The 22,989-nt window shown below is 38.2% G+C and overlaps 1 protein-coding gene across 1 annotated transcript; it reads left to right on the forward strand.

The window, feature by feature from the left end:
* The first annotated feature begins 745 nt into the window (after positions 1–745).
* Positions 746–1,796, forward strand: LOC112867513 (olfactory receptor 5BS1-like). Its single transcript, XM_025930504.2, has one exon. It carries the CDS (start codon positions 834–836, stop codon positions 1,794–1,796), a length of 963 nt encoding a protein of 320 aa, XP_025786289.2. The 5' UTR covers positions 746–833.
* The last annotated feature ends 21,193 nt before the right edge of the window (positions 1,797–22,989 follow it).

Here is a 22,989-nt window from a genome sequence, read left to right on the forward strand (position 1 = left end):
CACACAAAATTCAGCTTCTAATAATCAATTCAAAACCACAAGTGTGGTGCACTAGCATATCAGATGAGTTGGAACATCTGGTTTAGTCCCAACCTCAACATCACTTTGCTATGAGAACTTAGGCAATGCATTATCCTCATTTGTTTTTTTTTTTAATTTTTTTAATGTTTATTTATTATTGAGAGACAGAGAGAGACAGAGCATGAGCATGGTAGGGGTAGAGAGGAGGAGACACAGAATCCGAAGCAGGCTCCAGGCTCCAAGCTGTCAGCAGGGAGCCCAACACGGGGCTGGAACTCACAAACCACGAGATCATGACCTGAGCCGAAGTCAGATGCCCAACCCACTGAACCACCCAGGCGCCCCTATCCTTATTTGTAAAATGAAGGGTTTAAAGTCACTATGACACCACCTTAGTTACTGTGAGTCTATGACCTGACTATTCTGAGAAGGAATCACTTGTGCATGGGCTTCCTAGCCCTTAACCATAAAAGGTTTTCTAGGCTTAGCCACTGGGGCTCTTTTCCCTTCTTTTGATTCCAGGATGTACCTGACTTGCACGTGCATGGTATTTTTATTTTAAAAAAGTCATGTAGGGTGAAGGTATAGAGATCATGACAAAATAGTGCTAGTAGTTAGAAAAGAAGGGCAAGTGAAGAGATTGTATCTGAGAAGACACTTCCTTATCCTGAGTTTCCTGTTTTGGTCTATAGGTAAGGAGATATATTGTCTGCGAGTAGAAAACTCCTGTTCACTGAGAAAGACTCAGATCAATGTCTTATCAAGTGGAAAAATCATTCATTCCTTTTGAGGGACAGAATCTCTAAGCAACCATGAAAAATGTCAGTATGATTACTGAGTTTGTCCTCCTGGGATTATCCAGTGACCCCCAGATCCAGACCATGCTCTTCGTGCTGTTCCTGGGGATTTACCTCCTGACCCTGGTGGGGAATCTGGTGATGATCCTGGTGATCAGGGTTGATCCCCGCCTCCACACACCCATGTACTTCTTCCTTGGACACCTATCCTTCCTGGATCTCAGTTTCTCCTCAGTCACTGTGCCCAAGATGCTCCAGAACTTCTTATCTCAGAATAAAAGCATCTCAATGTGGGGGTGCATCACTCAGAGCTTCTTTTTCACTCTCTCTGGGGGAACAGAAGCTTGTCTGCTCTCTGCCATGGCCTATGACCGCTATGCTGCTATCTGCCACCCTCTGGTCTACACCATGGTCATAAACAGACCTCTCTGTATTGTGATTGTGAGCATAGCGTGGGCAGTGGGATTTCTGATTTCCTTGCTGAATAGTCTCTTCATCCACAAGTTGTATTTCTGCGGGTCCAACATCATCCTCCACTTCAGCTGTGAGCTACCTCCTCTCTTTCCTCTGTCCTGTACCGATCCCATTGTCAATGAGATTCTTCTTGCGGTGTCCTGTGCATTTCTAGGGCTGCTGACGCTTCCCCTGATCCTCTTCTCTTACTCCAGAATAATTTCTGCCATTCTGAACATCCGCTCCTCTGAGGGCCAAGCCAAAGCCTTCTCCACCTGCTCCTCCCACCTCACCGTGGTGCTCTTGTTCTATGGGACGGCTCTATTCAGGTACATCAGCCCTGCCTCAGGCTCAGTGTTGGAGCGCGTGGTCTCCATTCAGTACAGTGTGATCACATCCTTGCTGAACCCCCTCATCTACAGCCTCAAGAACCAGGAGGTGAAGGCTGCTCTGCAGAGGATGCTGAAGCAACAAAAGTGTGCCTCATGGTACAATAAAAGCTGCGTGATTCTGCTCAGGAAATAGAAAAAAATTATCTCTAAAGAAGAAAGATTTTTATGGGCATAGAGCACTTGGGGAAATTTCATTTCAATTAAATTCAAGTATTTGGGGGTGCCAAGGTGGCTCGGTTGGTTGAGGGTCTGACTCTTGATTTCAGCTCAGGTCGTGATCTCATGGTTCATGAGATGTATCCCCACATCAGGCTCCATACTGACAACGCAGAGCCTGCTTGGGAGTCTCTCTGCCCATCCCCCATTTGTACTCCCTCTCAAAATAAATAAATAAAAACTTTAAAAAAAAATTAGAAAATGATAAATGTGAGCTCACCCTATGTCCTTAAAAAAATTCAAGTATTTGTCTGGACTTCAAAGCAAATAGGCTATCACAAAAATGGAGGGTGGGGAAAAGAGTTTGATATATAGGCTCCTATCTAGCAGCCCTTTGCAAAAATAATCTGAGAGGGATCTTGGCTATATTGAGAAGATAGCAGGCTGACACAGATAAAGCGTATTTGGAGCAGAGCAGGGTGTCTGGCCAAATTGATTATTTCTGGATGTGTCTTTGAGGATGTTTCCAGATGAATTTGAATCAATGAACTGAGTAAAGATTACCCTCACCAATGTGGGGCATTGTTGAAGGCCCAACCTTCAACAATCGGTTGAGGGCCCAAATAGAACAAAACTGCAGTGGTAGGGAAAATTTGCATTCTCTGAGCTGGAACATCCATCTTCTCCTGACCTCAGACACTAGGGCTCCTTGTTCTTGGGCCTTCAGACTCAGATGGGAATTTACACTACTGACTCCCCTGGTTCTTAGGCTTTTGAGTTTGGATGGAATTACACCACTGGCTTTTCTGGGACTCCAGCTTGCAGACAGCAATCATGGGATTTCTCAGCCTCCATAATCATGCCAGTCAATCCCTCATAACAGATCTCTTTTCCTACACTTGTCTTAGCCAAAAGGCCAAGAAGCAATGTATATCTCTTTTTCTATTCCATTCTCTTCTGTTCTTTCTATTTTTCTGGAAAAGTGTGACCAATACAGCAGGGAAAAGTAAAAATAATAATCAATTGTCAGATTGAAAATCAGTATATTGTACCTATTTTATTTTTCTTAAACTCTCTCACTTGAGGTCTCACATTTAAAAATACAGAATGTGCATTTGATCTAAATATATATTGTATACCAGTATATGGAGTGGAGAATAGACATGATCATTATAGAAACAAAATTAAAAGATTAACAAAGTACCCTTTGGATATACTTAATTAATAAACATAAATATATAACAGCAGCCTACTGAGAAGAATTAAAGAAGACCTAAATAAATGGAGAGTAATATACCATGCTTATGAATTGGTAGCCTGGTTATTGTAAAGATGCCAGTTGTTCCCAAGTTGATTTATATATTCAGAGTAATGTCAGTCAAAAATCCAGAATACTTTTTTTTTAATTTAAAAAGTTGATTCTAAAATTTATATTGGGATGAGCACTGGGTGTTGTATGGACACCAATTTGACAATAAATTTTATATTAAAAATAGATAGATGCTGGTTCAACATTCGCAAATCAATCAATGTGATACATCACATTAATAAAAGAAAAGATAAGAACCATATGATCCTGTCAATCGATGCAGAAAAGGCCTTTGACAAAATTCAGCAACCTTTCTTAATAAAAACCCTCGAGAAAGTCGGGATAGAAGGAACATACTTAAACATCATAAAAGCCATTTATGAAAAGCCCACAGCTAACATCATCCTCAATGGGGAAAAACTGAGAGCTTTTTCCCTGAGATCAGGAACACGACAGGGATGTCCACTCACACCGCTGTTGTTTAACATAGTGTTGGAAGTTCTAGCATCAGCAATCAGACAACAAAAGGAAATCAAAGGCATCAAAATTGGCAAAGATGAAGTTAAGCTTTCACTTTTTGCAGATGACATGATATTATACATGGAAAATCCGATAGACTCCACCAGAAGTCTGCTAGAACTGGTACATGAATTTAGCAAAGTTGCAGGATACAAAATCAATGTACAGAAATCAGTTGCATTCTTATACACTAATAATGAAGCAACAGAAAGACAAATAAAGAAACTGATCCCATTCACAATTGCACCAAGAAGCATAAGATACCTAGGAATAAATCTAACCAAAGATGTACAAGATCTGTATGCTGAAATCTATAGAAAGCTTATGAAGGAAATTGAAGAAGATATAAAGAAATGGAAAAACATTCCGTGCTCATGGGTTGGAAGAATAAATATTGTCAAAATGTCAATACTGCCCAAAGCTATCTACACATTCAATGCAATCCCAATCAAAATTGCACCAGCATTCTTCTCGAAACTAGAACAAGCAATCCTAAAATTCATATGGAACCACAAAAGGCCCCGAATAGCCAAAGTAATTTTGAAGAAGAAGACCAAAGCAGGAGGCATCACAATCCCAGACTTTAGCCTCTACTACAAAGCTGTCATCATCAAGACAGCATGGCATTGGCACAAAAACAGACACATAGACCAATGGAATAGAATAGAAACCCCAGAACTAGACTCACAAACGTATGGCCAACTAATCTTTGACAAAGCAGGAAAGAACATCCAATGGAAAAAAGACAGTCTCTTTAACAAATGGTGCTGGGAGAACTGGACAGCAACATGCAGAAGATTGAAACTAGACCACTTTCTCACACCATTCACAAAAATAAACTCAAAATGGATAAAGGACCTGAATTGAATGTGAGACAGGAAACCATCAAAACCCTAGAGGAGAAAGCAGGAAAAGACCTCTGACCTCAGCCGTAGCAATTTCTTACTTGGCACATCCCCAAAGGCAAGGGAATTAAAAGCAAAAATGAACTACTAGGACCTTATGAAAATAAAAAGCTTCTGCACAGCAAAGGAAACAATCAACAAAACTAAAAGGCAACCAATGGAATGGGAAAAGATATTTGCAAATGACATCGGACAAAGGGCTAGTATCCAAAATCTATAAAGAGCTCACCAAACTCCACACCCGAAAAACAAATAACCCAGTGAAGAAATGGGCAGAAAACATGAATACACACTTCTCTAAAGAAGACATCCGGATGGCCAACAGGCACATGAAAAGATGTTCAACGTCACTCCTCATCAGGGAAATACAAATCAAAACCACACTCAGATATCACCTCACGCCAGTCAGAGTGGCCAAAATGAACAAATCAGGAGACTATAGATGCTGGAGAGGGTGTGGAGAAATGGGAACCCTCTTGCACTGTTGGTGGGAATGCAAATTGGTGCAGCCGCTCTGGAAAACAGTGTGGAGGTTCCTCAGAAAATTAAAAATAGACCTACCCTATGACCCAGCAGTAGCACTGCTAGGAATTTATCCAAGGGATACAGGAGTACTGATGCATAGGGGCACCAATGTTTATAGCAGCACTCTCAACAATAGCCAAATTATGGAAAGAGTCTAAATGTCCATCAACTGATGAGTGGATAAAAAAATTGTGGTTTATATACACAATGGAGTACTACGTGGCAATGAGAAAGAATGAAATATGGCCCTTTGTAGCAACATGGATGGAACTGGAGAGTGTGATGCTAAGTGAAATAAGCCATACAGAGAAAGACAGATACCATATGTTTTCACTCTTATGTGGATCCTGAGAAACTTAACAGAAACCCATGGGGGAGGGGAAGAAAAAAAAAAAAGAGGTTAGAGTGGAAGAGAGCCAAAGCATAAGAGACTCTTAAAAACTGAGAACAAACTGAGGGTTGATGGGGGGGTGGGAGGGAGGGGAGGGTGGGTGATGGGTATTGAGGAGGGCACCTTTTGGGATGAGCACTGGGTGTTGTATGGAAACCAATTTGACAATAAATTTCATATATTGAAAATAAAATAAAATAAAATGTATGAGAAAAAAATAAAAAAGAAAAAAAAGGAAAAAATAAATAAAAACTAAAAAAAGATAAAAAATAAAGTAAAATTTATGTAGAAGCAAAATGGTCCAAAAAATGCCAAGCTACCCTTGAAGCTAAAAATAACAAGGTAGGGCCACTTGTGTGGTTGAGTCGGTTAAGCGTCTGACTTTGGCTCAGGTCATGATCTCGCGGTTTGTGGGTTGGAGCCCCACGTCTGGCCTTGTGCTGACAGCTGGACCCTGGAACCTGCTAAGGATTCTGTGTCTCCCTCTCTCTCTGCCCCTTCCCCTGCTCTCTCTCTCTCTCTCTCTCAAAATAAATAAACATTAAAAAAAGAACAAGGTAAATGATCTTGTTTCACCAGACATCAAGATTTATTATAAAACGGTAACTAAGATTTTCTATTACTAACACAGAGACAAACAAATACACCAATGGACAAGGAAAGAGAACTCAGAAATGGGCCTGAAATACAGAAATGGATACTGAGATCATAAGACATATCAATTCATTCAGGATAGACTTTTCAGTCAGTAGGGCTGGGATGATTAATTATCCATGTAGAAAATTAATGAAATTTTATCCTCACCCACCATATGTAAAAATCAATTCCCATTAGACTAAACTACTAAATGTGAAAGGCAAAACTATAAATCTTTTATAAAATAGTGCAGGACAATGTATTGATGATAGAGAAGGATTTTTAAAAACAAGATATGAAAAGCACTAAGTATAAAAAGTTGATAAATACAATTATATTAAAATTATGAACTTTATCAAAACTCTCTTAGGAATGAAAAGACAAGCCACAAAGTGGGAAAAATATTTGCCACACATATGGATACCAAAAATCCCAATATCCTACATTATAAAAAGAAAAAAAATCATTCTGATAGAAAAATGAGCAAAAAGAACAGGAACTTGATAGAAGAGGAAGTCTAAATCTTTAAGTTTCTCAGCCTTAATAGTAGTCATGCAAATTAAAGCCACAATGAAAAGGACCATTAAACAGGTATCAGAAGGGGAAAAATTAAGGAGTCCAATAAAATGAAGTATTGGCAATAATGTGGAACAATGAGGACTCTCATTTTAGGAAAAGTTTCAGTGACCCATTATATGGTAAAGTTAATTCAGCCCAGAATTCCACTAGGTATTTATCCTAGAGAAACTCATACTCATTGCTCCAAAATAAATGTACAAGAATGTTCATAGTAGCACTGTTTGTAATAACCAAAATCAGAAAATAACTCAAATGGCCATGTATAATAGAAATAGATAAATTTTGATATATCCATACTGTGAAGTGAATATAATCAATGAAAATTAACAAACTATAGTCATATGGAATAACATGAATGAATCTTGAATATAATATTGAACGAAATTATATGTAATACATTATTCTATTCATATAAAATTCAAGTAAAGGCAGGGGCGCCTGGGTGGCTCAGTTGGTTAAGCGTCCGACTTCAGCTCAGGTCATGATCTCGCGGTCTGTGAGTTCAAGCCCCGTGTCGGGCTCTGGGCTGATGGCTCAGAGCCTGGAACCTGCTTCCGATTCTGTGTCTCCCTCTCTCTCTGCCCCTCCCCCATTCATGCTCTGTCTCTGTCTGTCTCAAAAATAAATAAAATGTTAAAAAAAAATTCAAGTAAAGGCAAACAGGACTATTTTATTTAGAGATGCATTATAAATGGTAATACCATAAAGTAAGCAAGGAAATCAGTAAGAATGTTAGGGCAGCTTGGGTTATCATAAGAGGGGAAGGAACAAGGTTCATATAATGGAGTGGTATACTTTCCCAGTGCTGATAATCTTTAAAAAAATGTTAATTTTTTTCTTATAGTGTTCACCTAGATCTTTGCTTTATAATTATTTGTTAAACTATACATATATGTTACATGTACTTAAATCTTAAAAAATCTTATATAGTGTTTACATAGATCTTTACTTTGTAATTATTTGCTAAACTATACATATATGTTACATGTACTATTCAGGATGTTTGGCATATTTCAAAATTCCTTAAAAACTGTAAACATCAAAATAAATCGTGAAATACTGAAGTAATTACTATTAAAATCAGAAATTGGGCAGAGATGCCTGTCTTCTCCACTATTTCCTAATATTGTTTTGAAGATTATAACTAAGGTAATAAGACATGATGATGAAATACTTAGAATGATCGTAGAAAACCAGTTACTTATTCTTATATGCAGATAATGTGATTATATTCATAGATAATTCAATAGGGTGGGGTGAAAAGTATGAGAAGTAATAAGAGAAACTAAGTTGGCAACACACAAAATAAATACAAAAAAAAATAGCCTTTTACTATCGTGTCAGTAACCAATTTGAACTGGAAATGGAAAAAAAAATCATTCATTCACATTAGCAACAAAATCACAAAATAACTTATAATAAACTTAACCAAAAAAAAAGTACAAGGGCACCTGGGTGGCTCAGTCGGTTAAGTGGCCAACTTTGGCTCAGGTCATTATCTCGCAGTTCGTGAGTTCAAGCCCTGCATCGGGCTCTGTCTGACAGCTCAGAGCCTGGAGCCCACTTCTGATTTCTGTGTCCTCCTCTCTCTGCCCCTCCCCTGCTTGTGCTCTGTCTCTCTCACTCTCTAAAATAAATAATAAAATGTTAAAAAAAAAAAAGGTACAGAATTTGTATGAATAAAACTATACTGAGTGACATGAAACAAGCTCTGAATAAATGGAAAGACATACCACATGGCTGTCCTCAGCAAAATATTAATAATTAATAATAATAATAATAATAATAGAATATATTTGAAGAAAATTGAGCATCTCAAGAAATCAAAGAGAAAGCTGAAGATCCAAACTTCGGGTAGGTCAGGAGTTAGAGTACCTGTGGAGATCTAAGTCATGGAAATTAATGAATAATCTCTTCAGATTGTCCCCCTATTGGACAACCATAACCTTTGATAATGAAAATGCCTGAGTGAAAGGGTCCAACTGGCCTAGATTAAGTCACCTTGTGCTTGAGAAAGGACATATAATGCCATTTTCCTATCTAACCCAACTTTTTAACCTGCCCTTTAAAAGGATCTACAACTCAGCAGTCACAAAAAAGACAACAGCACTCCTGTTTTAGTGAGCATGTGGTTGGCTCAATATATAAACTTGGTTTGGCACCTGAGTCACAAGGTCAGACAGATATGTCCATAAATTATTAAAGCACAGTCCTATGGTCTATAAGTACTTTTCCTTAGCTTTAAGGCGCATTTCTACATCATTGCTTTGATTCTTATTGGCAATATATATTGACCTATTTTTCTCAGCCTGCCTGGGTAGTCACTTTTCTTGAAGTGATCCTGATGGAAGCCTCCTTGAGTGTTCAGGACAGGCCACCTTCACCTTTCACTGTATCCTGACTTTGAGCTCTGAACCATTCTGAAGGTTCTCTTGGCCTTTCCCCTACTCTCCAGGATTAGGCTTCCTTAGCAGGCCATCCTCCTCACTTCCTACTGGTGCATTTGTTGTGTTAGTGAAGGTCCTACTACTTGCATGGGCTCAGCAATCTTTGAACTCTCGTTGGCACAAAGGCAGTCAATGAGCCAAACTCTGCAGCCTTCTTCTTGACCAAATTCAAGATCCCTTCTCTGTCTTGAGACTCATGTGCCTCTAAATGGTATGGTCTGATGACAGAGTTAGCCTTCCCAGCCCAGGTATGACCAAATGTGATGCACCCTATTGCAGCCCAAACTGTGATTTTTTTGCTTCACCTCTGATCTTTTTCTTTTCTCTAATACCCTGCATCCCTAAGCCATGTGTTCAAATTTGGATTCTTATATCTCCTTTTACCTGATACAGGCTTAAAAGTTCTTTTTTATTTTTCTAGAAATGAAAATACCATTTTCTGGTGAAGCAAACATGAAAAATCAAGCTTGGGTGATTGATTGTGATTGTGATCTACTCTTCCACAAACTATTGCCTTGTATCCAAAGTTTTTGCTAAACAGAGATGAGGTCTGGAAAATTAAGACCTTAACCCATGGACCTTTGGAGCCCTATGAGGGTTAGAAGGCATTAATAGATGAAGAACTTGAACTGAACTGGGCAGCTAGACAGGCTATGCAGGTTGAGTCAGCCCTGGCTACCAATTTTGCTATATAATCACCATATACCATTGAAAAGTGAAGTTAAAAGGTTTCATATAGTATGGGTCAGTTCTAATAGAATTTGGGCCTTGGAATTGGTGAGTTAACTAGATGGTGACTTTGTGAAAGTTACTGAACCCATGTGATCCTATATTCTTATATGTAAAATTAACTTAATAAAGGATAATTTTATTTTTGCTTTCATTCTCTCAACAGTTTTATGTTAAACATCTGCCATTTACAGATGGGAAAACTGAGGCTCAGAGGGGTTATTTAATAGCTTATTCCTACAGAGCAGAACTAGGACTAGGTATTTTGATCTCAATACCTGTGTTTATCCTGACTTCACCACACTTTCATTTCCAAGGCCCTGATCATCCCAAAGCACCTATTGCTTAGATAGAATTCTGGATAATCTTTTTATTTAAAAAATACATCTTCCTATTGTTATTTTGGTGATATTGTAATAAATAAAGTTTGGGGGCAGTTGAAAACAAGAAAGAGAAGGAAGGAAGGAAGGAATGAAGGGAGGAAGAAAAAGGAAAAACGGAAGGGAGGAAGGAAGGAAGAAGGTGTGGGTGTGGGGAAGGAGGGAGGGAAGGAGGAAGGAAGGAAAGAACTGCCCCTAGAAGAGTAGGTATTATATTTCCCATATTTAAAGAAAATAAATGTTATAAAATAGTATTAATTAACAATATGATAAAATATATTTGAAATTCATATTTTATATTTGTTTTTCATCCCAATTATCATTACTTATTTTATTAAAAAAACATTTAAGGTCTAATGTTTTGGACCAAGAACAGGGAATAAGGAGCAAGATGATTGACATATACCTTAGGGAGATTTCCACTTTCAAGGATCTTCATTCAACATTCAGTGGGCCTGATGTATTAAGTATTCAGTACTCGGTGCTTGGTTTCTGGGATAAAGGTTGGGTTGGTTAATACAGTTACTCCCATAAATATTTTACCATCTGCCTTAGTTTTCTAGGGCTACCATTAACAAAGTACCACAAGTTGTGTGGCTTAAAACAACAAAAAGCTATTGTCTCACGATTCTGGAAGTTGTTAATTTTGTCACTCCAAAGTTGGTTCCTTCTGAGTGCTCTAAGAGAGAATTGTTCTAGGCCTCCTCCCATCTTCAGTAGCCTTGGACATTCCTTAGACCCTGTCTTCCCATTGCATCCCTCTAATTCTCTGTCCTCACATGGCATTCTCCCTGTGTCTTCATATTATAATCTTCCTTCTATCCATGTCTGGCTCTGTGTCCAAATTGCCCCTTTTCCTAAGGATACCAGTCATATTAGGTTAGGGACCACCCTAATTATTAACTTGATTGCCTCTGTAAAGACCTTATTTCCAAATAAGATTGTATTCTGAAGTGCAGGATATTAAGACTTCAACATATCTTTTTTTGAGAGACACAATTGCAATTCCACCCATAACACCTTCTATCTTTCCTTTTTTTCCTGTAAAGTTTGACAAGTTAGTTGCAAACCAAATGACTGTGCTCCAGTTTATTCTGATCAATATGATTTTTCATATTGCCATTATGCTATAATGAAAACTCATTTTTTTCTTTTATTATACATTTAAGAAATGCCTAGAAAAGTAAATTCAAGTAGAGGTTATACAAGGATGAAGAAAAATAGAGTATTCCTAGAAATAAAAGTATCAGCTTTGTAAAATATGAAAAAATGAAGACAAGATATTACAAAGAGTTAAGTTGTATCTGCTCTAAGGAAAGTCCTCCAGATGGTGAGATTCCAAAACCATCATCCATGGGCTGCTGGATTGCCATATTGACTGTCATTGTATTCTACTCAGTTTTGCTTCTTTTTTGGGGGGTGGGAGGGGGCAGAGCGCAAGCAAGGGAAAGGCAGAGAGAGAGGGAAAGGGACAGAGGATCCAGAGCAAGCTCTGTACTGACAGCATAGAGCCCAATGTGGGTCTCAAACTCATGAACCATGAGATCACAGCCTGAGCCAAAGTTGGACACTCAACTGACTGAGCCACTCAGGTGTCCCTACACAGTCTTGCTTCTGACCAGAGAGTTCATTTACCAGAAAAAAATTATGAGCAATGTGCTCATGCCAATGGAGTTTATTGGTTTTACCATATTCTCCATCACCCTGACGCTGCCATTATAAAATGGAAGAATGGCCTTTTGAAATCTCATTTATCATGGCAGCTGAGTGACAACACTTTGTGGGACTGAAGCAGTGTCCTACTGTAGCAGTTCTCAAATTATTTGGTATCAGAATCCCTGTTACACCATACACAAAAATAAACTCAAAATGGATGAAAGACCTAAATGTGAGACAGGAAAACATCAAAACCCTACAGGAGAAAGCAGGCAACAGCCTCTTTGACCTCAGCTGCAGCAATTTCTTGCTGACACATCCCCAAAGGCAAGGGAATTGAAAGCAAAATGAACTATTGGGACCTCATCAAGATAAAAAGCTTCTGCACTGCAATGCAAACAATCAACAAAACTTAAAGGCAACTGATGGAATGAGAAAAGATAGTTGCAAATGACATATCAGATAAAGGGTTAATATCCAAAATCTATAAAGAACTTCCCAAACTCAACCCCCAAAAAACAAAAAATCCAGTGAAGAAATGGGCAGAAGACATGAATACACACTTTTCCAATGAAGACATCCAGATGGCCAACAGACACATGAAAAGATGCTCAACGTCACTCATCATCAGGGAAATATAAATCAAAGCCACACTGAGATACCACCTCACACTGGTCTGAGTGGCTAAAATGAACAAGTCAAGCAACAACAGATGCTGGTGAGGATGTGGAGAAATGGGAACCCTCTTGCCGTGTTGGTGGGAATGCAAACTGGTGCAGCCGCTCTGGAAAACAGAGTGGAGGTTCATCAAAAATAGAACTACCCTATGACCCAGCAGTAGCATTACTAGGAATTTATCCAAAGGATACAGGAGTACTGATTCATAGGGGCACATTTACCCCAATGTTTATAGCAGTGCTTTCAACATAGCCAAATTATGGAAAGAGTCTAAATGTCCACCAACTGATGAATGGATAAAGAAGATGTGGTTTGAATATACAATGGAATACTACTTGGCAATGAGAAAGAATGAAATCATGCCATTTGCAGCAATGTGAACGGAACTGGAAGGAATTATGCTGAGTGAAATAAATCAGAGAAAGATACCATATGTTTTCACTCATATGTGGATCTTGAGAAATTGAACAGAAGACCATAGAGGAAGGGAAGGGGAAAAAAATAGTTACAGAGAGGGAGGGAGGCAAACCATAAGAGATTCTTAAATACAGAGAACAAACTGAGGGCTAATGGGGGGAGGGGGAGAGAGGAAAATGGGTGATGGGCATTGAGGAGGGCACTTGTTGGGATGAGTACTAGGTGTTGTATGTAAGCGATGAACCACGGGGATCTACCCCAAAAACCAAGAGCACACTTTACACACTATGTTAGCCAATTTGACAATAAATTATATTTTTAAAAAAAGAATCCCTGTTATATTCTTAAAACTTATTGAAGACTCCAAAGGTATCTTTTTAACGTGGGTTATACCTATTGATATTTACTGTTTTATAAATTAAAATGGAGAGGGGCACCTGGATGGCTCAGTCAGTTCAGGGTCCAACTCTTGATTTTGGTTCAGGTCATGATCTCACCATAATGAGATGGAGCCCTGAGTTGGGCTCCATGTTGGGCGTAGAGCCTGCTTAAGATTCTCTCTCTCTCCCTCTGCCCCTCCCCCACTCACACTCTCAAAAAATTTTAATTAAAACTGAGAATTTAAAAAAAAATGTTTTTCAATTCACCTAAAAATAACAATAATAAATCCATTATGTGTTAACATAAGTAGCATTTGTTAATGTTTTATTTTTATTTATTTTGAGAGAGAGAGAGAGAGCAAGCACAAGTAGAGGAGGGGCAGAGAGAGAGAAGGAGAGAGAATCCCAAGCAGGCTGCATGCTGTCAGTGCAGAGGCCGACTCGGAGCCTGATCTCATCAACCATGAGATCATGACCTGAACCAAAATCGAGAGTCGGAGGCTTAACCAACTGAGCCACCGAGGTGCCCAACATAAGTATCATTGTCACTAAAATAATTATATTTTCTGAAACAAAAAAAATGAGAAGAGTAGCATTGTTATACATTTTTACAAATCTTTTTAATGTCTGACTTAATGAAGATAGCTGAACCTGTTTTTTCTGAAGTATATGAAGAATATCCTGCCTCAGACAGATACATTATTGAAAAGGGAGGAGCATTTTCAGATCTGAAACTATATCAATGATTGTTTCATACTCTGTTAAAATACATTGGTCTATATTGCATTTTGAGTAGAACTTTCATCCAGGCATGATTTTTAAAATACCATGCATTGGTCATATGAGAAATACTGGTTCCCTGATGTTCCAAATATGTATTATACAGATGTTCCAAATATTAACTTAGTTACTTAGATAATATAAAAAATCACATCCAAAAATATCATCACCAATCTCAGAATGTTACCACTAGCAACAAATAATGTCAGTTTTATTTTTCTCTGTCATGCTTATTTATGTTGATTTTAAGAAAAAGTCTGGCAAATATTTTTTTTAATTTAAATTTTAGTTAACATACGGTGCAATATTGGTTTCAGGAGTAGAATTCAGTGATTCATCACTTACATACAACATCCAGTGCTCATCACAACAAGTGCGCCCTTCTTAATAACCATCACCCATCTAGCCAATCCCCCATCCACTTTCCTCCATCAACCTTCAGTTTACTCTTGTGGTTTGTTTCTCTCTCTCATTTTCCCCCCAATTCCCATATGTTCATCTGTTTTGTTTCTTAGATTCTACATATGAGTTAAATCATATGGTATTTGTCTTTCTCTGATTGACTTATTTCACTAGCGTAATACATTCTAGCTCCATCCATGTTACTGCAAATGGTAAGATTGCATTCTTTTTGATGGCTGAGTAACATTTCATTGTATATATGTGCCACATTTTCTTTATCCATTCATCAGTCAGTGGACTTTTGGGCTCTCTCCATAGTTTGACTATTGTTTATAATGCTACCATAAATGTCAGGGTGCATGTACCCCTTTGAATCTGTATTTTTGTATCTTTTGGGTAAATACCAAGTAGTGCAATTGCTAGATCATAAGGTAGTTCTATTTTTACCTTTCTGAGGAACCTCCATGATGTTCTCCAGAGTGGGTGCACCAGTTTGCATTACCACCAACAGTGCAAAAGGGTTCCCCTTTCTCCTCATCCTTGCCAACACCTGTTGTTTCTTGTGTTGTTAATTTTAGCCATTTCTGACAGGTGTGAGGTGGTATCTCATTGTGGCTTTGATTTGTATTTCCTGATGATGAATGATGTTGAGCATTTTTTCATATGTCTGTTAGCCATCTGGATGTCTTTGTAACAGTGTCTATTCATCTCTTCTGACCTTTTTTTAACTGGTTTATTTGTTTTTTGAGTGTGGAGCTTGATAATTTCTTTAAAGATTTTGAATACTAACCCTTTATCAGATATGCAAATATCTTCTCCCATTCCGTACACTGCCTTTTAGTTTTGTTGATTGTTTCCTTTGCTGTGCAGAAGCTTTCTATCTTGATGAAGTCCCAATAGTTCATTTTTGCTTTTGTTTCTCTTGCCTTCTGCAATGTGTTTAGTAGGAAGTTGCTGCAACTGAGGTCAAAGAGGTTGCTGCCTGTGTTCTCCTCTAAGATTTTAATAGTTTCCTATTTCAATTTAGGTCTTTCATCCATTTTGAATACATTCTCTCAAGTAAAAGTGCTATTCTGTTTTTTTCAAAAAGTAATTACTTCAGTTCACAACTGAAATAAATGTACAGATGCTTTATCTTAAGACAACCATCCTGCTTTGTTTTTCAGTACAAGAGATTTATGCATACTTCCCATTTTGTTACACAGAAAAGTAAAAAGATGTATACTCAAGTGTCAAGATTTAATAAAATTAACATTTTTTATTGTTTCACAAAAATGTTCTCAGTGTTGCAAAGCTATTCTCCTATGTTTTCTTCTAAAGACACTAAGGAACAATTTGGAGATAACATATCTTAATAATAGTGAATCTTTCAATCCATGAACATGGTGTATCTCTCCATGTATTTAAACTTCTTCAACTTCTCTCTGCAGTGTTTTCTGGTTTTCAGTGTACAAATCTTACACATCTTTTGTTAAACTTATCTCTGAGTATATCATATTTTAAATATCATAAATTGAATTGCTTTACTTTTATTTTCCCACTGTTGCTTATTTATAAAAATATAATTGATTTCTGTATTTACCTTGTATCATGTGACCTTCTTGAATTCACTTATAGTCTAGTAACTTCTTTGTAGATTCCTCTAAATTTTCTATGTACATGACAAGGTTACTTTTCGTTTCTAAACTATGTGGACTTTATTTTTTATTTTTGCCCTTTTTTGCACTTATTAGGGCCTCCAGTACAATGTTGAAAAGAAACAGTGAGAGCAGACACCCTTGTTTCCAATATTAAAAAAAAATTTTTAGTATTAGGATAATTATAGCCTCCTTAAATGAGTGAGGAATTGTCCCCTTCTCTCTTTTCTTTGTAGGTATTTTTCTTTGTAGGATTAGTATACTTTTGTTTAAGTTTGATCAGATTCACCAGTAAAACTATGTGGACCTTGAAATTCCTTCTGATTTATGATCACAAATCTAATTTCTTTAGTTGATATATTTAGATTTTTATATTTTCTTATAATTTGATAATTCTTTCAAAGAACTTGTCCAGTTCATCTAATTGTCAAAGTCATTGGCATAAAATTGTTCATAACAGTCTTTTATTAGCTTTTATTAACTTTTGAGTCTATGAAGAATCTGTAGCGATGCACTTTTTTTATTCCTGATATTGGTAACTCATTTTTTCTTTTTGTCTAGTGGAGGTTTATTAACTTTATTTATTTTTTTAAAAAGTCTTTGCGGCAACTTTTGCAATTTGGCATTATCTAATAAAGATGAATATTCACATGTTCAGCAATTCTAATCCTAGGGAAACTGTTGAACAAGTACACCAGAAGTAATTTACAAGGTGCTCACAGTAGCTTTGTTCAAGGAGGCAAAAAAAAAAAAAAGTAAATAATTCATTTCCATGTACAAGGAAAAAAATAAATGTAGTGCCTATGCATGCACAATCATAAAAATGAAAAGTGGGATACATAGTGTATTCATTTTCTATTGTTGCATAAAAAATTACCGCAAATTTAGTAGCCAAAAACAACACAAATTTATTATCTCACAGTTTCTGTGGGTCAGAAGTCCAGGCATGGATCACTTTGGTACTCTGCTCAGGGTCTCATCAGGCTAAAATCAAACTGCGAGCCATGCTATGATCTCACCTGAGACTCAGTGGTCTACTTCCAAGATCACATGGTTGTTAGAATCCAATTTCTTGTGGCTGTAGGGCTGAGGTCCCCACTTGCTTGCTAACTGACAGCCAGGGAATACTCTTAGCTCCTATGGGCTGCCTTCAGTTCCTAGCCACATGGCCCCCTCACAGTATGGCAGCTTTCTAACTTTAGGAAGTGCCCACTCCTATGGGCTCACCCCCTTAGATCAGGGATACTCAAGATGATCTCCATTTTGATTAATTCAAAGCCAAATGATCAGTAGATAATCATGGAAATGAAATTCTGTTGCCATGCACAGAACAAGAAGTTCTCAGACACCAGACTGAGCGGACGTGCAGGACTGCCTCTGCGAAAGAGCAGTAAAAGCAGGAGACTGCACATAGCCTTTATTTCATATTTTATCAGATATAAGTATCCAAGAGTATCAAAGTATGGAAAGAGAACACAAAGGATTTTCAGACATACATCTGGTGACAACGTGAAGGCATGCAGGGAGTATGTGCAGTTCCAAGGAGTGTCAGGAAATTGCAGTGGGTTCTGTTTCTTAACTGTCCTTGGGGGGGATCATGGGGCTTTGTATCTCATAATGCTAGCACGTTCAACAGCCTGAGACCAGAACATTGCTGACGTTTCAGCTATTGCCCCATTCACCCTCCGGGGCTTACAATACATTCTCTAGAAATAACTCCATAAAAATTCTACCATATTCACAAGTCCCATCCATATTCAAGAGGAATGGACTACAGAGGACATATATGAGGGGGTTAGAATGTTAGGAGACATCTTAAAATTACTTTAGCACAGCCATATGATAGGCAAATAACTCTAATCTGATGGAAAACAACTTTGAGCCTGTATTATACCAGCCATTATATGCTATAGGCATTTGTAATCTCAGAAGAACTTTTAAAGTCTAACTCTTTCTGCCATGGGGTATTAGATGATGCCAGGTATTTCTCTAAAATGATTCAGAAATCTGGCCTACTTAAAATATAAATTAAGAGGTAGAGATAATAGAATTAAAGATTAGGTTTTCAGTAACTTATAAATAAAATGTGTTGTAAATAAACAGCTAAATTAAGAAACTATACTATACCAATGAGAAGTCTGCTTTGAGTAAGCTTTTGTACTATAAAAAAAAAAAAAATGACAGTTTGAGATTACACCACTCCAAAGCTGTCCCAGTGTAATATGATATTTCACAAGTGCCATGTTGACCCAGTCTTGATGTCATGGCTAAAACTCTCAATTCTCCTTCACTGGCAATTTATCAACCCCCACCCCAAACTACTTCCCTTATCAGGCTCTAACACTCCTGGGTTACAATATACACATACCCAACTGCCAGGGCCCCCAGATACCTACACTCAGGAACAGCTACTTCTTTCTTTAGGCCCATTGAATTATTTAAAATATCTGATCCCCAGGAAGCCTGCCTGGGAAACCTACCTAACTCTATCCTGTTTGCCATACATAAGCACCTTCCTACAGTTTCAGCTTACTGTTACCCTGTCCTCAGGTGTAACCTGCTATGCATCCCTGCACAACCGACTTCTCTCTTTGGAGCTGTAATTAACAAAGAGTTCTGCCTTTTTATCTATCTGAGTTGTGTCCCACCATCAAAAACCTCTTTAAATCTTATAAAACATCTAGTCTTACCCTAATTGTAACACCAGCTGTCACTAACTGACAGCTGCCTGCACTTGGTCCACTATTTGCACTGACTACAAATTATTTCTGCCAAGTAATACTCATTGCCAACATCTTGCTTTTGAATAGTGCTTTATAAATGTTACACCATATGCCTATATTTTTACTTAATTTATTCCTCACAACAGCTTTTAAGGAAAAGAAGAACAACATTATACTAATTTGATAGATGAGGTTAAGGCTCTGATCTGTCACCCAGAGGCACAGCCAGAATTAAAAAACAAATCTTTTGGTTCTTAATTTAGCACTTTTTCTAGGATACCCTTGTGCCCACTATTTAATTTAGCACTGTCTTTTTAATTAATATGTTTCTACTTCAAGAGTACGTGAAACTATTAGCTTCTATTAAGGCCACTCCTTCCCTCCCTCTCAATATCAAGGACAGTAGGATTTGAGTGTAAGCCACAAAACTTCTTAGGCTTTGATACGACTACCACTCATTGCCAAGCGGGGTTTAGAGGATCCTCACAGGCCTGGAACTTCTGGAAAGACAGTCCCTCTGGCCTTAACTCTGTCCAAAACAGAACTGAAAGAGAGTCCACAGAGCCCAGCACACTCCTTGGTGAGACCTCACACACTTCAAGATGAGGCACACACACCTCATCTTACTCAACCCCAACCAATCTTTATACCTCACCCCTCTACTGACAAACTGACTAAGGGACCAGTCCCAAGAAGGAGGCTATAATTAGAACTGATTATCCACCCCTCCTCCCCACCCCCCCCCACCCCCCGCCTGAGAGAACTAATCCCATCATGCCCTATATCTCTGCTTACAACACTCACCTTAAGAATCCTCAGCCTCCAGATCATCTCTCGAAATAGAGGTTCTCACCCTATTACGGTCTTCTACATTGCCTAATTTGAATCAGACTCCAACTCCCAAAACAACCTCTAAATCCTTCCATTGTGACCTTTGGTATTCAGGGTCTTTCATCAACAAAACCCCCTTTCTATAGACTGAATGTTTGTATCTCCCCAAAGTTCATGTGTTGAAATCTAATCTCCAATGTTATGGTATTTAGACGTGGGACCTTTGGGAGGTGATTAGGTCATGAGGACAGATGGCTCATGAATGGGGTTAGTGGCCTTATAAAAGAGGCCTCAGAAGAGAGCTCCCTTACCTCTTCCACAGTGAGAAGACATCAGAAAGCAAGTTCTCACGAGACACTGATCTTAGACTCCTCAGCCTCCAGGACTATGAGAAATAAATGTTCAGTGTTTATAAGCTACCCAGTCTACAGTATTTTGTTACAGCAGCCCAAATGGACCAAGACACCCCTATATCCTTCAACGTCTTTGATAGACGTTTCTTTATTTTCTTTATCTAGTCAAAACCTGGCTGTCCCTTAACAAAGCACGCTTCCTATGCAGTCCTCTGGAGAGGTGGCTATTTTTGCGCCTACCACTTACATACCAATACATTTCAAATGATAAACTGCAATCCATTAGTGAGTTGTGAAACTAATTTAGTGGGTAGTAAATGGAAAACTTTTTAAAATAAAGTAATAGAATAGAAACCAACAGCATACATTGCATGTGGTTAGGGTGAGTATTGTTTCATGAAAGTTTTGTTTCAGCCATATGAATGATGGCTTTACACTATCTACGGCCAGAAGTAAAATGTTCTCTTTGCTTTTCATGCTGCCTCAAGTACCATTTCCCTCCTTCCTTCATAAATAACGTCCTGTATCTTTGAAGCACTTGCCATCAAACCATCTTACACAGCACGCTTCCTTGTTATTATGACCTAACATATCCTGGTCATTCTCCTTTTCTCATCAAAGCCTCCCTCAACTGGCTTGCTGTCCCATGCTCCATAACACCATCATCATTCCTGGCGACCCCGATATCCATGTGGACAATTCCATCTTATGCCCTGGGTTAGATTGCACAAGTGTGGTTATTAAAATACTGAAATATTTTCATAGTCGCTGGTGCCTCCAGGACCAACACTATAGGCTACATCCATTTTGATGGATCCATGTCCATGCTAGTATTGGTAGTTAAATACTTTGGATACTATCCCTGCTGACACCCTAGCCTCTCAGCTCCTTGGCTTTCTCTTACCTGAAATGACTTTGTCCACCACTTTGGCCATTCACTTTCACAGTCATATCCTATACCTAGTTACTACCAATGACTGCAACCCCTCCCTATCTCCAATTCAAGCTCCCCACTCTACCACCTGCACCTTCAGCTCATTACATTCTAACCAATTTGTCTACTTCACTAAGACTCTGGAATAAAACTGATCTTTCATCTTATGTTTTCCCTGTCCATCACCCTACTAAAGTCCTCTTTTCAATCATTATGCAGCTTCAATTCTTAGGTCTTACCATTTATTGCATTCTTACTATGCATTCAATTGTTTATCTACATCATCTCATCCTTCACAGCAACCCCACCAAGTAGGGGTTCATTTTGGCATTCATAATGGCATTCATTTTATTGATTAGTAAACAGCTTTATATACATAAATCTGCCCAAGATGATAGAAAGTGGAGGTTCTACAGTTTAAATGTCTGAACCACTATTTCCTTAACCATAGACTAGGAATAACTTATCTCTCTGAGTTGTGAAGATCACATATACAAAAAGTACTTTGTAAAATGTAAAGTGTGCTACAAATGTTAGTTGTAATTATTAATTACTGGTTAGGAGACCCTTAACCTTTCTCTACATAGGAGCCCTAATCTGAAACTTCCCTCAACCCTTCTCTCTTGTTTATAGTCATGGACATAGAGGAAGTAAACATCCCCACTGACCTGTTGGTAGAAAATTCATCTCTGACACTAGTCTTCAAAACTTTGAATGGAAGAAAAGCAGTGTCATAAGTGGTGGTTAGGTTCTAGTTAGCAACAGAAGGTAGGGCTTCATAATGGCCGAACAGGTTTTTATAAGCCAAGCTGATAATCCATTACAATCAACTGACTGATAAAAGAACTCTTATAACACAATCTTGAACTGGTAAATACCTGCATTGTACTTTCTTATTCAAACCACAGCAGAACAGGATTTCAGAAGTGAAGAAGCCAAGACTGATAGGCAAGAGACTGAGTCTTTTAAGGTCTTTCAAAGTCTATAGAGAACTTGAAACCGTAAGTGCCTGGGAACTCTCCCTGAGGCTCAGAAAGAACACTGCTGTGTCCTAAGGAACTCTATATTCCACACACTAGAATCTGGCTATGGGCCCACTTCATCCCATTCTGAGGTTCTATCAATAGGGCAGCCACAGGCCACCACATTTCCTTAGAATGACATGATTAGACCCATCAGGTATATTGCTTTCTTGTAATACTAAATATAATGACTCTTTATTATTTGACATGGCAAATAAAAAACCCCACATTCTCATCTTTCTATCAATTTCCTCATTTCAATTCTCCTCTACTCTAGATAGACACCCCCACATCTGTATTCTTCATCCCACAGCATGCCACAGCAAGTCCATTTGTGTCTTCTGATTCTATCCAAGCTGTTCTTCCTACATTTTGCCATCAAGACTGATCTTGAAACTTTTCCACCAGAACGTTTTTAAAAGATGGAATTATCTACCCGAAACTCACTGCATATTTAATTATTCCACCTTGTAACATTATATAGGCATTTAGATTTGTCCATATATTACTGTGAAAGCTAAGATCTACTCTGGTGTACCAGGTTAGAAGTCTAAGCCCAGGGCTCAATTTCTAATTTTGCCTTTTGGCTCACTTAATACCCCAAACCCATGCTGAGATGATATCTACACTTCACAGTTTGCTGATTGATAGGTAAAGAGATGGCACATCAAAGCATAATATAGAGGTGTTTTACATTTTTCCCTGTGATGTTTAAGACAAGGTTCTGACATAAAGTATATGTTTACTAATTATTAATGGCCCACTATCATGCCATTGGGCCAGAGCCTATTTTGCCTCCTCCCCCCTTTTTTTTAAAGGATACAATCTTACACTGGTTTGTTTCCCAAAGAAGAGAGGAGAATCTGGGCTGCCTCTCCTATCTATCTATCTATCTATCTATCTATCTATCTATCTATCTATCTATCTATGTATCTAT

This window comes from Puma concolor, chromosome B4 (assembly GCF_028749965.1).
Source record: "Puma concolor isolate L17-30 chromosome B4, mPumCon1.1.hap2, whole genome shotgun sequence".
NCBI lineage: Eukaryota > Metazoa > Chordata > Mammalia > Carnivora > Felidae > Puma > Puma concolor.